The sequence below is a fragment of the Amblyraja radiata genome, chromosome 7, assembly GCF_010909765.2.
Source record: "Amblyraja radiata isolate CabotCenter1 chromosome 7, sAmbRad1.1.pri, whole genome shotgun sequence".
NCBI lineage: Eukaryota > Metazoa > Chordata > Chondrichthyes > Rajiformes > Rajidae > Amblyraja > Amblyraja radiata.
In genome coordinates this window covers 7,731,647-7,749,951 of record NC_045962.1, presented here as the reverse complement: position 1 = coordinate 7,749,951, position 18,305 = coordinate 7,731,647, and the positions used below count along the sequence as shown (strand labels likewise).

Genomic DNA, 18,305 nt, shown 5'->3' with positions numbered 1-18,305 from the left:
TTCTCCCTGTGACCCGAGTGGGTTTTCTTCGGTTCTTCGGATTCCTCCCATACTCCAAAGAAGTACAGGTTTGTAGGTTAACTGGCTTGGTAAATGTAAAAATTGTCCCTAGTGGGTGTAGGATGGTGTTAATGTGCGGTGATCGTTGGTCTGCGCAGACCCGGCGGGCCGAAGGACCTGTTTCCGAGCTGCATCTCCAAACTAAACTAAAGCAATATCAGAAATGACAAGGTAGACAAAAATGCTGGAGAAACTCAGCGGGTGAGGCAGCATCTATGGAGCGAAGGAAATAGGCAACGTTTCGACCCGAAACGTTGCCTATTTCCTTTGCTCCATAGATGCTGCCTCACCCGCTGAGTTTCTCCAGCATTTTTGTCTACCTTTGATTTTCCAGCATCTGGGGTTCCTTTTTAAACATCAGGAATGGCAATATTAGAAATAACAATATTAGAAAACAAAGCAGAACAAACAGAACAAAGCCCAGTTATAACTTAAGGGCACATGTTCCAACCTACCATTCACAAATATCAGGGCAAACACAATTTTCTCAACAATTGTATAATTGGAACTAGGTCCAACTGGGAGCAAGGAACCTAGATGATTTAATCACATCTCAAGTTCACTCACTTAAAGAATGCTGCTGCTGCTGCACTTTTTTCTAGTTCTAAATACATTAAGGTAGTTACAGAATATGGAATTAACTGGGGATGGTTAAAATATGCACTTGAAACAATCTTAAATGGACATTTTGAGAGCTGTGTGCCTCGACTAATATTTAGAATTACACAGAGCCCATGTTACTTTTGTTTACCTCTTGTGGAGTCTTTGAAGCAAACAAAGTTGCAGAGCCTCCATTCTCTGCATCAGGATAGTCGGGGAACTTCCCAGTTACGTTTCTGGATTGGAGAATAAAACAACAGCATTTAAATTATGCCAGCAAACTATTAACTGGATTTAATTTTCTGATTCGGTAATGGAAAAGGCCGAACATGATACTGGCTTGGCTAATGCACATGGGTGATCAAAAAGCATTAAACGTGCCACAGTATAGCTTTATTGGGATATAAAAATAGAAAATGCTGGAAATGCACAAGTCAGGGAATATCTTTGGACATGGAAACATAGAAACATAGAAAATAGGTGCAGGAGTAGGCCATTTGGCCCTTCGAGCCTGCACCACCATTCGATATGATCATGGCTGATCATCCAACTAAGAGTTAACATTTTAGGAACACGACCCTTCATCAGAAGTAGGCAATAGGTGTTTCAGTGGAGAAGCATTTTGTGGACAGTGATCAGAACTCCATAAATATTCGGTTATGAATAGGATGGGTGTGGCCCTAAATTGGGGAAGGTAGATTACAACATTAACAGACAGGAGCTAGAGAGTGTAAATTGAGAGCAGCTGATTTTGGACAAGTCTATATGAGACATGTGGTGGCACGGTGGCGCAGCGGTAGAGTTGCTGCCTCACAGTGCTTGCAGCGCCGGAGACCCGGGTTCAATCCCGACTACAGGTGCTGTCTGTACGGAGTTTGTACGTTCTCCCAGTGACCTGCGTGGGTTTTCCCCGAGATCTTCGGTTTCCTCCCGCACTCCAAAGACGTACAGGTATGTAGGTAAATTGGCTGGGTAAATGTAAAAATTGTCCCTAATGTGTGTAGGATAGTGTTAATGTTCGTGGATCTCTGGTCGACGCGGACCCGATTGGGCCGAAGGGCCTGTTTCCACGTTGTATCTCTAAAACTAAAACCAAAAACAAGTGGGAGTCGTTTAAAAGCCAGCTTATGAGGATTCAGTTTAGGAAGGAACTGCATATGTGGGTTTTAACTGAAGATAGACACTGAATGCTGGAGTAACTCAGCGGGTCAGACAGCATCTCTGGAGAAAAAGAATAGGTGACGTTTTGGGTTGAGACCCTACTTCAGACTGAGTGTCAGGGGAAAGGGAAACGAGAGATATAGACGGTGATGTAGAGAGATATAGAACAGATGAATGAAAGATGCAAAAAAGTAACTATGATAAAGGAAACAGGCCATTGTTAGCTGTGGGCTAGGTGAAAATGAGTTACGGACAATGAGACTCAACAAGACGACTTTGAAGCTAGTTCGACTAGAGTGGGGGAGGGATGGAGAGAGAGAGGGGACGCAAGGGTTACTTGAAGTTAGTGAAATCAAAGTTCATACCGCTGGGTTGAAAACTGCCCAATAAAAATATGAGGTGCTATTCCTCGAATTTGCATTGGGCCTCACTCTGATAATGGAGGAGGCCCAGGACAGAAAGGTCAGTGGGAATGGGAAGGTGAATTATCAGTGTGGGAATGGGAAGGGAAATTACCGGCAGGACTGGCATGTTCCAGTAAGGAGAAGGGATAAGGAAAGCATGGTAAGGGAACTTTGGATGACCAGAGGGGTTGTAAATATGGTCAAAAAGGAAAAGAATATATAAAGTTTAAGAAGTTGAAATCATGCATGGTCTTAGAGGAATATAAAACAAACATGAAATAACTCAGGAAGGTCAAATAAGTAGGCCATAAGCCTTAAGGGGCCATTAAACATCATTGGTATGTTGTATTAAAGAAAATCCCAGGGCTTTTAATATGTACATAAAAAAATATGAGGGTAAAAGCCCAGTCCCACTGTACGAGTTCATTCAAGAGCTCTCCCGAGTTTTAAAAAAAACCATGTGGAAGCACGTAGAATGTACGTAGCGGGTACGTCGGAGCTTGGGGACGTCTCTTAGCGGCTCGTAACGCTAACGGCGGGTACTTGGGAAACGCAGTAAGCTCGGGAAGACTCGGGAAGATTTTTCAACATGTTGAAAAATGTCCACGAGAGCCCCAAGTACCGACGAGCGGCCATTACCATAAATCTCCGAGTTCGAATCAGGACAAACTCGGGAGAGCTCTTGGAATGAACTCGTACCGTGGGACAGGGCTTTAACCATGGAGAAGGTAGGACCACTCAAGGATAAAGGAAGGAATTTATACTTGGATTCAGAGGATGTAAGTGAGGTACAAAACAAGTACTTCACATTAGTGTTCATCAAGGAGAAGTACACGGAGAATAGTGAGATCAGTGTGGGTATACTAATTTGGGAGGGAAGCTTGAGATCAAGAAGGTCTCTATGGCATTAAGGTGGATAAATCCTCAGGGCCTGGTGGGATCTGGCCAAGTTATTGAGAGGGGCAAGAGAGGAGATTGAAGGTGCTTTGCAGCTGATTGTTATATCTTTTCAAGATACATGCATGGTCATGGAGGACTGGGGAGTAGCCAATGTGGTACCTTTGTTTAAGGAGGTACTCCAGTAAATTATTGAGCAGTGAGCCTCGTATCAATGGTAAGGATGCTATTGGAGAGGATTCTTCAGAATAGTGTTTATTGTACGTGGCAGAGAATGGGATGATTAGGGAGAATTAGCATGACTGTCTATTACAGGTCATGTCTTACTAATCTGATTGCATTTTTCAAAGTGGTGACAGTGAGGAGGGTAGGGCAGTAGATGCTATCGACATGGATTTTAGAAAGGCATGTGATAAGGCTGTACTTGTTTTAAAAACTGTTGTTGCAAGTGTCATTTTCTACGCTGTTGTCTGCTGGGGTAACAACATACAATACAATACAATACAATTCAATTTATTGTCATTTGGATCCCTTGAGGTCCAAACGAAATGCCGTTTCTGCAGCCATACATTACAAACAAATAGACCTAAGACACAACATAATTTACATAAACATCCATCACATCGCTGTGATGGAAGGCCAAAAAAACATATCTCTCCACTGCACTCTCCCCCCCGATGTCAGAGTCAAAGTCAAAGCCCCCGGCAGGCGATGGCGATTGTCCCGTGGCCATTAAAGCCACGCCGGGTGATGCAAGGTCGCACACCGGGTCTTGGCGTTAGAGCCCCCGGCGTGCGCTCGCAAACTCCCGCGGCCATTCCAGGAGCTCTTCAACCCCGCAACTCGGGCGGGAGAAGTCGCCGTTGCGGGAGCCCTGAAAAGCGGACTCCCTCCAGGGACCCGCGGGCTCCCGGTGTCGCCGTCCGCCAAACCCGCAGTTGCAGCCACCGAATCTCCAGAGGTCGGGCCGCAGCAGCGTCCACCACAGCTCCACCCGCTCTGGACTCGGCCAGCTCCGCGACGGTGAGGTGAGTAGTCGGCACCAGAGCCCCCGGTCTTCCTGTTGGAGGCCGCTCCTCGTTGCAGCCCCAACGACAACGGAGACCCGACAAAGAAAAGATCGGGTCTCCCGTGCAGGGAGAGATTTAAAAGTTACCCCCTCCCCCCCCCCCACATACCCCAACAAAAATAACAAAAACTACATAAAAACATAGACATAAAATAATAAAAAACGCAGACGGACTGCAGAGGCCGCTGCTGACGAGAGTCGCGCTGCCCACCGGATATCAGTGTTAAAAACAGAAAGAAGCTGGACAAGCTGGTGAAGGACTGCTCTCACCCCAACCATGGACTGTTTACCCTCCTACCATCCGGGAGGCGCTACAGGTCTCTCCGTTGCCGGACCAGCAGGTCCAGGAACAGCTTCTTCCCTGCGGCTGTCACACTACTCAACACTGTACCTCGGTGACTGCCAATCACCCCCCCCCCCCCCCGGACACTCCTCCCACAGGAAAAACACTATGACTGTATGCATGTAAATAGATTTATTTATTGAAATCATATTCTATGTCGCTCTTCCAGGGAGATGCTAACTGCATTTCGTTGTCTCTGTACTGTCCACTGACAAATGACAATTAAAGTTGAATCTGAATCTGAAAAGAGCTAGCTCAGTGCTGGAGGGAGAGAGTGGACTCTGTGGTGGATGTGCTTGAGAGGTGTATGAGGAGCAAGGTGCAGGTCATCCTCAACAACTCCGGGCACCTCCTCCGTGAAACTCTGGAGGGTCAGAGGAGCACACGGAACAACAACCAGCCCCTCTCCCTGCGCTGTAGAACAGAGCGGTTCAGAAGTTCCTTCACCCCTGCAGCCATTAGATTTTATAATACTGACCGTTAAGCTGTATGGGGATGCTTTTCACTTTTAATAATTATTTGTTGGGTTCTTTTTAAGTATTTTTTGCTTTTATGTATCGTCCGTATTTTATGTATTGTCTGCTTTAGAATAGAATGCCTTTTATTGTCATTCAAACAGCTTGGATTGAACAAAATTGCATTTTCTACAGTCTTAACAATTACAAAAAAAAACGGGACCCACCCTTAACACACCTTACACAGACATCCATCACAGTGAATCTCCTCACTGTGTTGGAAGGTAAAAGTCTCATCTCCTCCCTTTGTTCTTCTCCCGCGGTCCTGCAGTCTGACTGTGTTCTGACTGTGTTGGTTACTGGACATCTGAATTTCCCCGAGGGGATTAATAAAGTATTTATCTTTCTATCTATCTCTATCGATCTAAAGTCCCACGTGGTAGGCTGATCCAGAGGATGAAGTTACATGGATTCACTGTCACTTGGTAGTTTGGATTCAGAACTGGCTTCATCATTGAAGACCAGAGGGTTGAGGTAGAAGGGTGATATTCTGGCTGGAGGTCTTTAACCATAGGCATCTCAAAGATTTGTGTTGGGATCTATGTTGTTTTTGCCTAGAATGTAAATGTGTTGGTGCGTAAGTTTGCAGACGACACCAAGATCGGTGTCAAGTGAGCAGCTGTGGGGAGCAGAAGCGTTGAACATTTAAACAGTAGCCTGGAACACAAAGCCAGGCCAATATCACGGTCCAGGGAACATCTGAGACGAGAAAAACTGCAGGAGATTTTAAAAATAACCCATTAGTTTCCAGGAGAGGCTGCAGTGTTTAAAGGGAGGCAGGCAGTAGCAGAGCAGCCATTTAGGAGCAGCCCAGATGGGCAAGGCTATAAAATTATAAAAGGACTAGACAAGCTAATGCAGGAAAAATGTTCCCAATGTTGGGCGAGTCCAGAACCAGGGGCCACAGTCTTAGAATAAAGGGGAGGCCATTTAAGATTGAGGTGAGAAAAAACTTTTTCACCCAGAGAGTTGTGAATTTGTGGAATTCCCTGCCACAGAGGGCAGTGGAGGCCAAATCACTGGATGGATTTAAGAGAGAGTTAGATAGAGCTCTAGGGGCTAGTGGAATCAAGGGATATGGGGAGAAGGCAGGCACGAGTTATTGATTGGGGACGATCAGCCATGATCACAATATACGGCAGTGCTGGCTCGAAGAGCCGAATAGCCTCCTCCTGCACCTATTTTCTATGTTTCTATGTATTGAGGTGGAGTGGAGTGTTTGAGGGCAGGTATGGAGGCTTTGGCTCGAGAGGCATCGGCAAGCCGAAGCAGAGAGTAACAGCAAGGTAAATCAAGCTCCTTTTTTTTGTAACTTTTTTTTTTCATCTAAGTGTAGTCGGGAGGGCAGGTAGGGCACCGGTGGACTCCTCCTGCAGCATGCGGAAAGTCAGGGAAGCCTGCAGTTTCCCTGTGGGAGATGCATCCAACTGTAGTTCCTGACTGACTGCGTGAAGGAACTGAAGCTGCAGCTCGATTACCTCAAGATCATCCGGGAGACTGGGAGCACAGATAGGATTTCAGAGAGATGGTCACACCCAAGGTTACAGGCACAAACTAGATGCATGGCATGGTAGCACAGTAGTGCAGCCGTAGAGTTGCTGCCTCACAGCACCAGAGACCCAGGTTCCACCTCGACCGTACAGCAAGAGAACATGCAAACTCCGTACAGGCAGCACCCGAAAAACATGAGAGATGCTAAAATAGTTTTTCAAAATGGTAAAGCTTTAACTACTGAACCTCAACAGCAACTAATCTACGGAGACAGCGAGAGAAAAAAATCAGTTCAAAAGACAATTGTCAATATCTGGAAAACTTTACTTCTAATGGTGAGGAAAGATGATTCCACACATTTTAAAATGAAGTTTAACAGATACTTGAGGATGAAGGTTTACAGGATTACAGACAAAAGTTGGGATTACACACGACTGTTTTATCATACAATTCAACAGTCAACTAGGGCACATCAGGCTGCATGTTTCATTGATTCTATGATTATTATTGCAAACTGCATTTAGAAGTAAGTGAAGGCATGGCTGTTCTACCAAATCCTCTTTCCCTTACCGACACTCGACAAACCATTGCCTGATCTGTTCCCGCAAGGATTCTTTGATATCTGGTCCCTCAACTGAATGCAGTTGCTCTTTTATCGTGACCAAGGCTTGCTGGTATTCCACCTCATGTACTTCTTGTACTACCTGTCGCTGTTGCTGCATTTTCTGAGTTTGTAACTGAATAGCGCTGGGTTTCTGAAAATCAGGAGCAGGTTCCTGAAAAACAACAGCCCAAAGAAAATATGTAAGCAAATGAAACCGCTGGGCAGGAATAAACTGAAAACTACTATTTATCCCCTACCAGCCTCTGCCTCAACACTTCCTCCTTCATGTTCCTTACCTGGCTTTTTATGTCCATCATCACACTAGCCCATTACTATATCTTATAGATACATAGATACATAGAAAATAGGTGCAGGAGGAGGCAATTCGGTCTTTCGAGCCAGCACCGCCATTCATTGTGATCATGGCTGATCGTCCCCTATCAATAACCCGTGCCTGCCTTCTCCCCATATCCCTTGACTCCACTAGCCCCTAGAGCTCTATCTAACTCCAATGCACCTTATCCACCTATCACCTACCATCTTCGATCTAAACCCTCCCTCGTACTTCAACATAGCCATCTTCACCAGGTGGCGCTTTGATGGCAGCCTCGCCTACAGTCTGTCTGTCCTTTTCGTCTTTCTTTTGTTATTTTTGTTATTTAAAAAGAATGTGTCAATGTTCTCTGGTTTGTTTGATTGCGGGGGGTGGGGGGGGGGTGGGGGTTAGTGGGCAGGGCAGTCGGGGGAATCTTTTTTTCAATCTCTTACCTTGCCGGAGATGCGATTGTTTTCCGGATCGTATCTCCGGTCGCTCTGCGGCCTAACATCATGGAGCTGGAGGCCTCGCTCGGGACTGACTCATCTACATTATGTCTACGTAATTTATATTCCAAGTCATTTATTATTACTCACAGTCAGACTCTATATATTTAATCTAGTAGAAAGTGGTTTGATGCTATTGTTATTGCAACTTGAAATTAGTAATGAGACAATATTTATTCTATTTTTAGACCTTCATTTAGACACCAGTGGAGACTTTATTTAACCTTTCTTTGAACTATCTTGAATCGGACTTTATCTTGCACTAAACGTTACACCTTTTATCCTGTATCTGTACCCTGGGGATAGCTTGATTGTAATCACGTATAGTCTTTTCGCTGACTGGATAGCATGCAGCTAAGAAGCTTTTCACTGGACCTCAGTAAATGTAACGACAATAAATAAACTAAAATTGCAGCATTGTGTCTTTTTTTTGTGAACCAGCATCTGCGGTTCCTTGTTTCTGCATTCTACTTTTAGAGGCTTGTAACTTTGTCTTATCAAAAATCAAATTATTTTGTAGTTCATCTATGAGAAAGCAATTCATCTTGACAATAAATGACAATATTTGACCGGTCCAATCAAATATTTCGACTCACCATGTCAAGAAATATCATTTCTTCTGCCCGTTCCTTCTTGGTCTTTTTCCTTTGAAGATATCCCTGCCAAATCTGTAAAATAAAACACAATAGCAGAAAAGGAATGGATTTGTGCTAACTTTTTATTAGATTGAGTGAATTTAGATATATTTGGGCACCACACAAAACTCGTAGAGCTGAAACCGCACAGTAGCCGAAATAATCCTGGTATAATCCTGATCTCGGGTGCTGTCTGTATAGTCTTTCACCATTCTCCCTGCGACCACGTGGGTTCAATCCAGGTGCTCTGGCTTCCTCCCACATCCCAAAGAAGTGTGGGTTTGTACATCAATTCGCCTCTGCAAATTGACCCTAGTGTGCAGGAGGAGGTGGATATGAAAGTGGAATAACATAGAACTAGTGTGGACTCTGTGGGCTGAAAGGCCTGTTTTTCTGCTGTATATTTAACTTGATAATATAACTTTTCAAATATTTAAATTACTGTATTAAATATAACGTCAATAATGCTGCAATATTTCCAGAACTTGCAAAACTTCAAAGCTGAATACATGGCAATTTTAAACATTTATTTCCAAAGAATTCTTACGGGAGAGCTAAATTTTAATCTGAGTCATGAATAATGGAGTGGATTTCATCATCCATTCCTTCTATCCAGAGTATTTTGCGTCTATCTTCACACGAATAGTGAATTTTGTTGGAAACAGGGTGGAAAACAAATGGACATCATAGAATACCTATCCAGAACCTTGTGCCATTCAAAACAAACAGAATAGCTCTTTTGCAATGATTCTACTCCTGGATTGGATATGGGAATTTGTACTAGCATCCAGGAAAACATTCCATTATCACAAATTGCATCTGACTTGGAATGACATTCATCAACATTATGGTGAAGTTAGAAGGGTCTTGTACTTATCCAAGGGATGGCTTTTCAATTTAATTTCATAGACTTCTTTATTCGTTTTTTTTTTAAAGAGATAGAGCAAACCCATCAGTCGGAAAATCATAATTAGTACACAGAATTTACTTCTGCAGTCTTCTGTGAATTCTCAGTTCTCATTTTATTTTTTCTGAGTCTCATCTGTGAATGGACTTGTATGCTCAACACATACTGTTGAGGGTCCAGGGACCTGTATATACAATTTGGGCACTTCAGTGCACTTGCTCAGATAAAGTTAAATCAATACTTTCAGAAGACTTTCGACAAGGTCCCACATAAGTGATTAGCATACAAACTTAAAGCACATGGTATTGGGGGTTCAGTATTGATGTGGATAGAGAACTGGCTGGCAGACAGGAAGCAAAGAGTAGGAGTAAATGGGTCCTTTTCAGAATGGCAGGCAGTGACTAATTTCAGAATTTCAGAAAAGTGACTTTTCAGAATGGCAGGCAGTGACTAACACAAGGCTCAGTGCTGGGACCCCAGCTATTTACAATATATTTTAATGATTTGGATGAGGGAATTGAATGCAACATCTCCAAGTTTGTGGATGACACAAAGCTGTGGGGCAGTGTTAGCTGTGAGGAGGATGCTAGGAGGCTGCAAGGTGACTTGGATAGGCTGGGTGAATGAGCAAATGCATGGCAGATGCAGTATAATATGGATAAATTTGAGGTTATCCATTTTGGTGGCAAAAACAGGAAAGTAGACTATTATCTGAATGGTGGCCGATTAGGAAAAGGGGAGAGGCAACGAGACCTGGGTGTCATGGTACACCAGTCATTGAAAGTAGGCATGCAGGTGCAGCAGGCAGTGAAGAAAGCGAATGGTATGTTAGCATTCATAGCAAAAGGATTTGAGTATAGGAGCAGGGAGGTTCTACTGCAGTTGTACAGGGTCTTGGTGAGACCACACCTGGAGTAATGCGTACAGTTTTGGTCTCCTAATCTGAGAAAAGACATTCTTGCCATAGAGGGAGTACAGAGATGGTTCACCAGACTGATTCCTGGGATGTCAGGACTTTCATATGAAGAAAGACTGGATAAACTCGGCTTGTACTCGCTAGAATTTAGAAGACTGAGGGGGGATCTTATAGAAACGTACAAAATTCTTAAGGGGTTGGACAGGCTAGATGCAGGAAGATTGTTCCCGATGTTGGGGAAGTCCAGAACAAGGGGTCACAGCTTAAGGATAAGGGGGAAATCTTTTAAGACCGAGATGAGAAAAACATTTTTCACACAGAGTGTGGTGAGTCTCTAGAATTCTCTGCCACAGAAGGTAGTTGAGGCCTGTTCATTGGCTATATTTAAGAGGGAGTTAGATGTGGCCCTTGTGGCTAAAGGGATCAGGGGGTATGGAGAGAAGGCAGGTACAGGATACGGAGTTGGATAATCAGCCATGATCATATTGAATGGCGGTGCAGGCTCGAAGGGCCGAATGGCCTACTCCTGCCCCTAATTTCTATGTTTCTAATACCTAGTCTTGATGCAGCATGTCTAGGTAAGATACATCGGCATCATTTAAATAAAAGCAGGGAGTTTCCACAGCGTTTACAGCTATACAGCATGGAAACAGACTTTACTGCCCAATTCATCCATGCTAACCAAAATGCCTGATTAAGCTAGTCCCATTTGACTGTGGTTAACCTGTAGTCCTCCAAAACTTTCCCCAAGTCCAAATGTTTTTGAAATGTTGTCATTACCACTTCATCCGGCAGCTCATTCATATACCCACCACTCTGTGAAAACATTGAGCTTCAGAATCCCTTTAAATCTTTCCTCTTCTCACCTTAAACCTGTGGCCCCCTGATTTTAACCTCACCCACACTCGGATAAAGACAGACTGTCCACCCCATCTTCACCTCTCATGATTTTATAATCTGCTACAAGGTCAATTCTCAGCCTCCTTCGCTCCAGGGAAATAATCCCATCGCTTCCAGTTTCTCCTAATGACTCGATTTATGACCTGTTCAGCAACATCTACGTGAATCTGTTGTATTACCTTATATCAGTAATTATTAGGCAAGTGGACTGTGAAATGGTTTTGACATCCATTAACATTTGAAAGGCAAGATGTTCAAGAGTGGCAAGATGAAAGTTGGCAGCAACAAAAGCCAACTGTGTACAGACACCTAAGTCAGTAATCATCTGATATATTTAGTTTAGTTTAGAGATGCAGTGCGGAAACAGGGCCTTTGGCCCATCGAGTCCAACCGACCAGCGATCCCTGCACATTAACACTACCCTACACACACTAGGGACAATTTACATTTATACCAAGCCAATTAACCTACAAACCTGTATGTTTTTGGAGTGTGGGAGGAAACTGAAGATCTCGGAGAAAACCCATGCGGTCACGGGGAGAATGTACAAACTCTGTACAGAGAGCACCTGTCATCAGGATCGAACCCGGATCTCTGGCGCTGCAAGGCAGCAACTCCACCACTGAGCCACCCTTAATTTTATACTCATTTATTCATATCTTCCCTTTCATAACCAAGGTACTCAAAAGATGAATTGCCAAGGCAGGATAAAGAAAAGCAATTCTGGAAAAATGGACAAAGAAATGCCTTCTATGTGATGGCATGAGACAACAAAAACATCACAACTTAGTATTTCAACATTTTCATTACTGCGAATAGTATTGTGCAGCGAAATAACTTTCATCAACATTGACAGAGGCAGGGTGCTCACACCCTTACTTTCACCCCCAAATGCTTTTCACTGCTTTTCAACAAAAGCCTTTCACTGTACCTCCGTACACGTGACCATAATCTAAACACAAACTCCACCCAAATACTCTTGGCTGATGTTTCAGGAACAGCTTCTTCTCTACAGCCATTTGGCTATTAAACACGACAACCTCATATAAGCTGTGAACTACACAGACTATTATTGCACTATTATTGTTTGTTTGTTTTTATGTGTACGTATGCGTGTATGTGTATATACACACACACAAACACACACACACAGATGGTTGAGTGAAGGGTGGAGATAAATTGAGTACATCCCAATTCCTTACCCCTTTTTGGTAGTGTTGTTCCCATTACATACATTTACTTCACAACACCTGAAGCAGTTCAGTGTGATGCTTTAAAACCAAGCATTGATTGTAATGAATAGCTGGAAGAAGCAAATGACGTGGCTCTTCGTGCTTCTATTGCTTATGTTCTTCTCCAATATGATTCACCATCCAAAGTCTAATTGGGTCATGTAATCACTGCCTGCATGGAAGCTGGATACATGGCATGATTCAAAATGCTGGACTAACTCAGCAGGACAGGCAGCATCTCTGGAGAGAAGGAATGGGTGACGTTTCATGTTCGAGACCTTTCTTCAGACTGGGCTGAAAGAAGAGTCTGAAGAAGGGTCCCAATCCAAACCGTTACCCTTTCTCTCTAGAGGTGCTGACCCACTGAGGCACTCGAGCATTTTGTGTCTTTCTTCGGTGTAAACCAGCATCTGCAGTTCTTTCCTACACATGGTGTGATTGCTCTACGTGCTGCCACATGCAGCTACGTCCTGTTTGCAGCAGTGACACAATATAATTGCTTTGTGATTGTAACATACAAGTTCTGTGTTACACACTTTTTCTGATCAAATTATGATACCAGATAAAGCATTGTTACAAATTCACTTTGAATTAACATGAAGTTACCCATATGACATAAATCTCACACATTTGGCACTACTTTTTACTCACCTTGCAAATGATTGCTTAGTGAAAGGGGAACTCTTTGGCATTAATGAATATTAAAACAAATATATGAGCTTTTGTACAGCACTTCTTAATTTAAAAATGATTTTCCGGGAAGATTTGCCAAGGAAAATAACAATTATCCTCAAAAGATGATGAGAAAACTGGATATCAGTGGGATGAGCAGGAAGGAAGGCAGGATGGTGAGAGATGACATAGGTCTGAAGAAGGGTCTCGACCCGAAACATCACCAGTTCCTTCTCTCCGGGGATGCTGCCTGTCTCGCTGAGTTACTCCAGCATTTTGTGTCTATCTACCAGTGGAAAGAGTCGGGATAGATTAAATTATCTTTTGTAGACAAAAGTGCTGGAGAAACTCAGCGGGTGCGACAGCATCTATGGAGCAAAGGAAATAGGCAACGTTTCGGGCCGAAACCCTTCTTCAGACTTCAGAAATTATCTTTTCTCGTCATTGAATTATTCAATTGCGTTCACACGTGAAGTACAAAGTGAAAATAAAACCTTTCTGATTAATGTAGCTGCCATGTCAGTAGACATTGTGCTTGTCGACCGTAGTTTAGCCACGCTCTCCCTTTCTTCTTCCATTCGGATTTCCAACATAAATTTAGACCGTAGTCGCCCCTGCCGAGTACGCTCAGCAATTTGAATGATATGGATGGCTTCATCCAGAGACAATATTCTTATACTGGCTGCCTAAAAGAAATAAAACAAATATTAGAGATTCATCTTTGGGAAGAAGTTTCTAAAAAAAGGGAGTTCAAAATTGATTTAAGGTCATCAAACAACTTAATTCTACCAGTATATATCCAATTATTTGAACCTTTATTTCGTTATGCCCCTGTCCCACTTAGGAAACCTGAACAGAAACCTCTGGAGACTTTGTGCCCCACCCAAGGTTTCCGTGCGGTTCCCGGAGGTTTTTGTCAGTCTCCCTACCTGCTTCCACTACCTGCAACCTCCGGCAACCACCTGCAACCTCCGGGAACCGCACGGAAACCTTGGGTGGGGCGCAAAGTCTCCTGAGGTTTCCGTTCAGGTTTCCTAAGTGGGACAGGGGCATAACTCGTCCCATAAGCCTGTATAAAAGACTCACAGCAGTAAGTGTATCATATAAACAAGGAAGTAAAGACTTGAAATGTATGCAGCTGAGAATGATAAACATCCTTATGCCGATTAATTTGTTGTATTCTCAGCAGAGTGGATAATAAAGAAACAAACGATCACTTAGTTTTTTATTTTTTTTAGAGATACAGCACGTAAACAGGCCCTTCGGCCCACCGGGTCCGCGCAGACCAGCGATCCCCGCACACAATCACCACAAAAATTATATCATTTTCTGGAGATAGTGTATCTTTACAAAAAAATAAAACTACGATGGACATGCGAGATGTTTAAAGGGGCTGTCCCACTTGGGCGACCTAATCCGCGAGTTCTGGCGAGTTTGCCCTCAACTCATACTCGCAGCAGAGTCGCCACAAGGTCGTAGGAGGTCTTTGTAACTCTCCCTCACGCTCGAGAGTAGTCCCCGTGTACTCAAGGCCTCAGCTAAGGCGTGGCGTATTTTTCAACATGTTGAAAAATGCCCGCGAGTAAAAAAAGGTCGCCATGGGAAAAAAACAAAAAACGATACTTTTTTTACTCGTAGGTTTAGTCGTAGTAGGTCTTAGTAGGTCGGCATGTTAGTCATAGGTAATTGAGGGTAGTTGAAGGTAGTCATAGATAGTCTTCATCACAGTCGAAGGAGATCGAGGGAGATCGTCTTCACTCTCCACTTTTCAGTGTCCAATTTTCCAGAAGTTAGTCATAGCTAGTCTTCAACAGTCGAAGGAGGTCAAAGGAGGTCTTCTGCATAGTTGAAGGAGGTCTTCAACATGACATTTTATTCAAACTCTCCTAAACTCACCAATTAGGTCGCCCAGGTGGGACAGTCCCTTAAGAAGGAAGCTGCAGATGCTGAAAAAATCAAAGGTAGACAAAAATGCTGGAGAAACTCAGCGGGAGAGGCAGCATCTATGGAGCGAAAGAAAAATAGGCAACGTTTCGGGTCGAGACTGAAGAAGGGTCTCAACCCAAAACGTTGCCTATTTCCTTCGCTCCATAGATGCTGCCTCACCCGCTGAGTTTCTCCAGCATTTTTGTCTACCATGGACATACGAGAGATCTTTTTCAAATCTATCAGAGTCCGTGCTGAAGAAGGTCCATCATATTAGATCAGAAGAAACTTGCAAATATGCCTGTGTGCGCGAGTGTGTGTGCAGTGTGGGAGTGTGCAGGTGCACAGTGGAAGTGTGCATGCGTGTATGCAAAGTGGGAGTGTGCATGTGCGGTGTGAGTGTGTGTGTACGCAAAGTGGTAGTTTGTGTGCACACACGTATAAAATGGGTGATATTGTAGATAGTGAAGATGATTGTCAGAAATTGCAGCAGGATCTTGATCGATTGACGAATAAAACTGACTTGACTTGACTTGACTTGACCGGGCAGGTGGGCAGAAGAATGGTTGATGGAATTTAATTTAGAGTAATGCCAGGTGTTGCATTTTTAGGGAGTCTAGTATGGGCGTGACCTACACAGACTGGTAGGGCTCAGGGAGTGTTGGAGAGCAGAAGGATCGACTGTAGAAGTCCAGGTGCATAGTTCCGTGAAAATGGCGTTACAGGTGGATAGGGGGGCACAAAGGCTTTTTTCACATTGAGCTGCAGGGAGAGGTTGAGCAGGCTCAGGCTTTCTTCCTTGGAGTACAGGTGGATGAGGAGTGATCTTATAGAGGTGTACAAAATCATAAGAGTAATAGATTGGGTAGGCACACATTGTCTTCTGCCCAGAGTTGGGGAATCAAGAATCAAGAATCAGAGGACATAGGACATAAGGTGAGGGGGTGAAGAATTCATGCAAACATGAGGGTTAACTTTTTTTTTACACAAAGGGTAGTGGGTGTATGGAACAAGCTGCCAGAGGAGGTAGTTGATGCAGGTACAATCGCAACGTTCATGAAACATTTAGACAGACTCTGATTCTTTTTCAAGTCATCTGTAAATAAAATTATTGGAATGAGCAAAATAATTATTGATCCAGAGGTAGTGAATGCGTGAAATTCTCTACATGAGTGGACTATGTAAAATTTGTGGTCAGATTCATACAAGAGAGCGATAGAATTTTGGACATGGAAAAGGAAGAATGGACACTGGAAGAGTAAATTGGCATTGGGGTAAAAGATTTACCATGATCTTATTGAACTATTGCAGGTGAACTAGATCATCTATTAAGGTGCTCCATATTTTGTGCTAATTAAATATCATTTTGTGGTATGAGAAAGGTATGTTGTGTTGAAACACTTTTGTTAAACTTCTTGCAGGACAAGGCTGATTTAATTTCTCGAGAATAAATTATTTTTTATATTAAAAGATACCAGCTTTAGCATTCTAGATAATGGGAGACAAATAAATTTCATTGGCACAACTAACCTTTTCCACTTGAATTGTGCTTTTGGATAATATTCGAGACAGAATGTTCTCTCTGTCCTTCATAACTTTTACTTTATCCTTCATGAAGTATCTTGGAATAGGAATCTCCAAGTCTTCCTGTGAAATTTAATTTAAAATGTAATATAAAGATTCTCGAAATTAAAACAGATCAATAAATATATTATACATTTACATGGATATCTTGTGAGTAATGAAGGATTACTCGTAAATCGTAAATAATAAATACATAATACTATAACTGGCAAGCAGTTTTAATTACTGCGGTTCATTTAGGCAGCTCACAACCACCTTCTCAGGGTTGTTGGGGGATGGGCAATTCAAAGCTGGCTCAGCCTGTCAAGCCCACATCCCATGAATGAATTGCTTATATTCTGACAAAGTAGGCAGCACAGTGGTGTCGCGGCAGAGTTGCTGCCTTACAACACCAGAGGCCCAGGTTCAATCCTAACTACGGGCGCTCTCCGTATAGAGTTTGTACGTTCTCCCCGTGACTGCCTGCATTTTTCATGGGTGCTCCGATTTGGTCCCACAACCCAGAGATGTACAGGTTTGTAGATTAATTGGCATTGGTAAAAGATTTAAATTGTCCCCAGTATGTAAGATGGTGCTACTGTGCGGGGATACACAATACTGCAGGTGTGGTCTCACTAGGGCCCTGTACAACTATGAGACCACACCTGGAGTATTGTGTGCAGTTTTGGACTCCAAATATGAGGAAGGACATTCTTGCTATTGAGGGAGTGCAGCATAGATTCACGAGGTTAATTCCCGGGATGGTGGGACTGTCATATGTTGAAAGAATGGAGCGGCTGGGCTTGTATACACTGGAATTTAGAAATATGTGAGGGGATCTTATTGAAACATATCAGATTATTAGGGATTGGACTCGCTAGAGGCAGGAAACATGTTCCCGTTGTTGACCAACAAATAACATTTTATCCTGTGATATTTTATTGATAGTGGAGGAAGCGGTGAGCTACTATACATACAATAAAACTCAATTCACAGATGGTGACACAAGTGTGAAGTGAGGCGGGCTGACACAGACCCAGTGGGCTGTTAAGTTGAGTTTTAACATCATTGAAATCAGTAATGGCTTGGAAGAAAATATAAATGCATTAACTGCAATTGATTTGAAATGAGGGTGAAATGCAACATTACTTCAGGGTGTGTAAAAACAAAATACAGATGATGTAGGAAGTCTGAAATAACAAAGGCTGGAAATGCTTAGCAGGTCAGGCAGCATCTGTGGAGTCAGAAACAGAGTTTATGCTTGGAGTCAGAGGACATCGGCAGGTTACTAAAAGTATACGTTGAATCTATATTCACCAAGGAACAACATGGAGGATAGTGAGCTCAGTGCAATGTATACTAAAATGCAAGGACGGGTTGAGATCAAGGAGGTGGTGGCATTGGTCTCTTGATAAACAATAGGGTGGCTTGGTGGCGCAGCGGCTAAGTTGCTGCTTTACAGCTCATGCAGCTCCAGAGATCTGGGTTCGATCACAACTATCTGTACGGAGTTTGTACGTTCTCCCCGTGACCTTTCTCCGAGATCTTTGGTTTCCTCTCACATTCCAAAGATCTACAGGCTTGTAGG

General features: G+C 43.3%; 1 protein-coding gene across 2 annotated transcripts in view; it reads right to left on the bottom strand.

The window, feature by feature from the left end:
* The window catches only part of iqca1 (IQ motif containing with AAA domain 1), a 136,110-nt gene that overhangs the window by 85,384 nt on the left and 32,421 nt on the right, over positions 1-18,305 (bottom strand). For both annotated transcript variants that reach the window (XM_033023639.1, XM_033023640.1), the window contains exons 3-7: positions 16,685-16,801; positions 13,723-13,914; positions 8,563-8,634; positions 7,111-7,316; positions 812-896 (exon numbers count right to left, since the gene is read on the bottom strand). In XM_033023639.1, the coding sequence (XP_032879530.1) occupies positions 812-896; positions 7,111-7,316; positions 8,563-8,634; positions 13,723-13,914; positions 16,685-16,801 (672 nt within the window). The remainder of the gene's footprint in view (positions 1-811; positions 897-7,110; positions 7,317-8,562; positions 8,635-13,722; positions 13,915-16,684; positions 16,802-18,305) is intronic.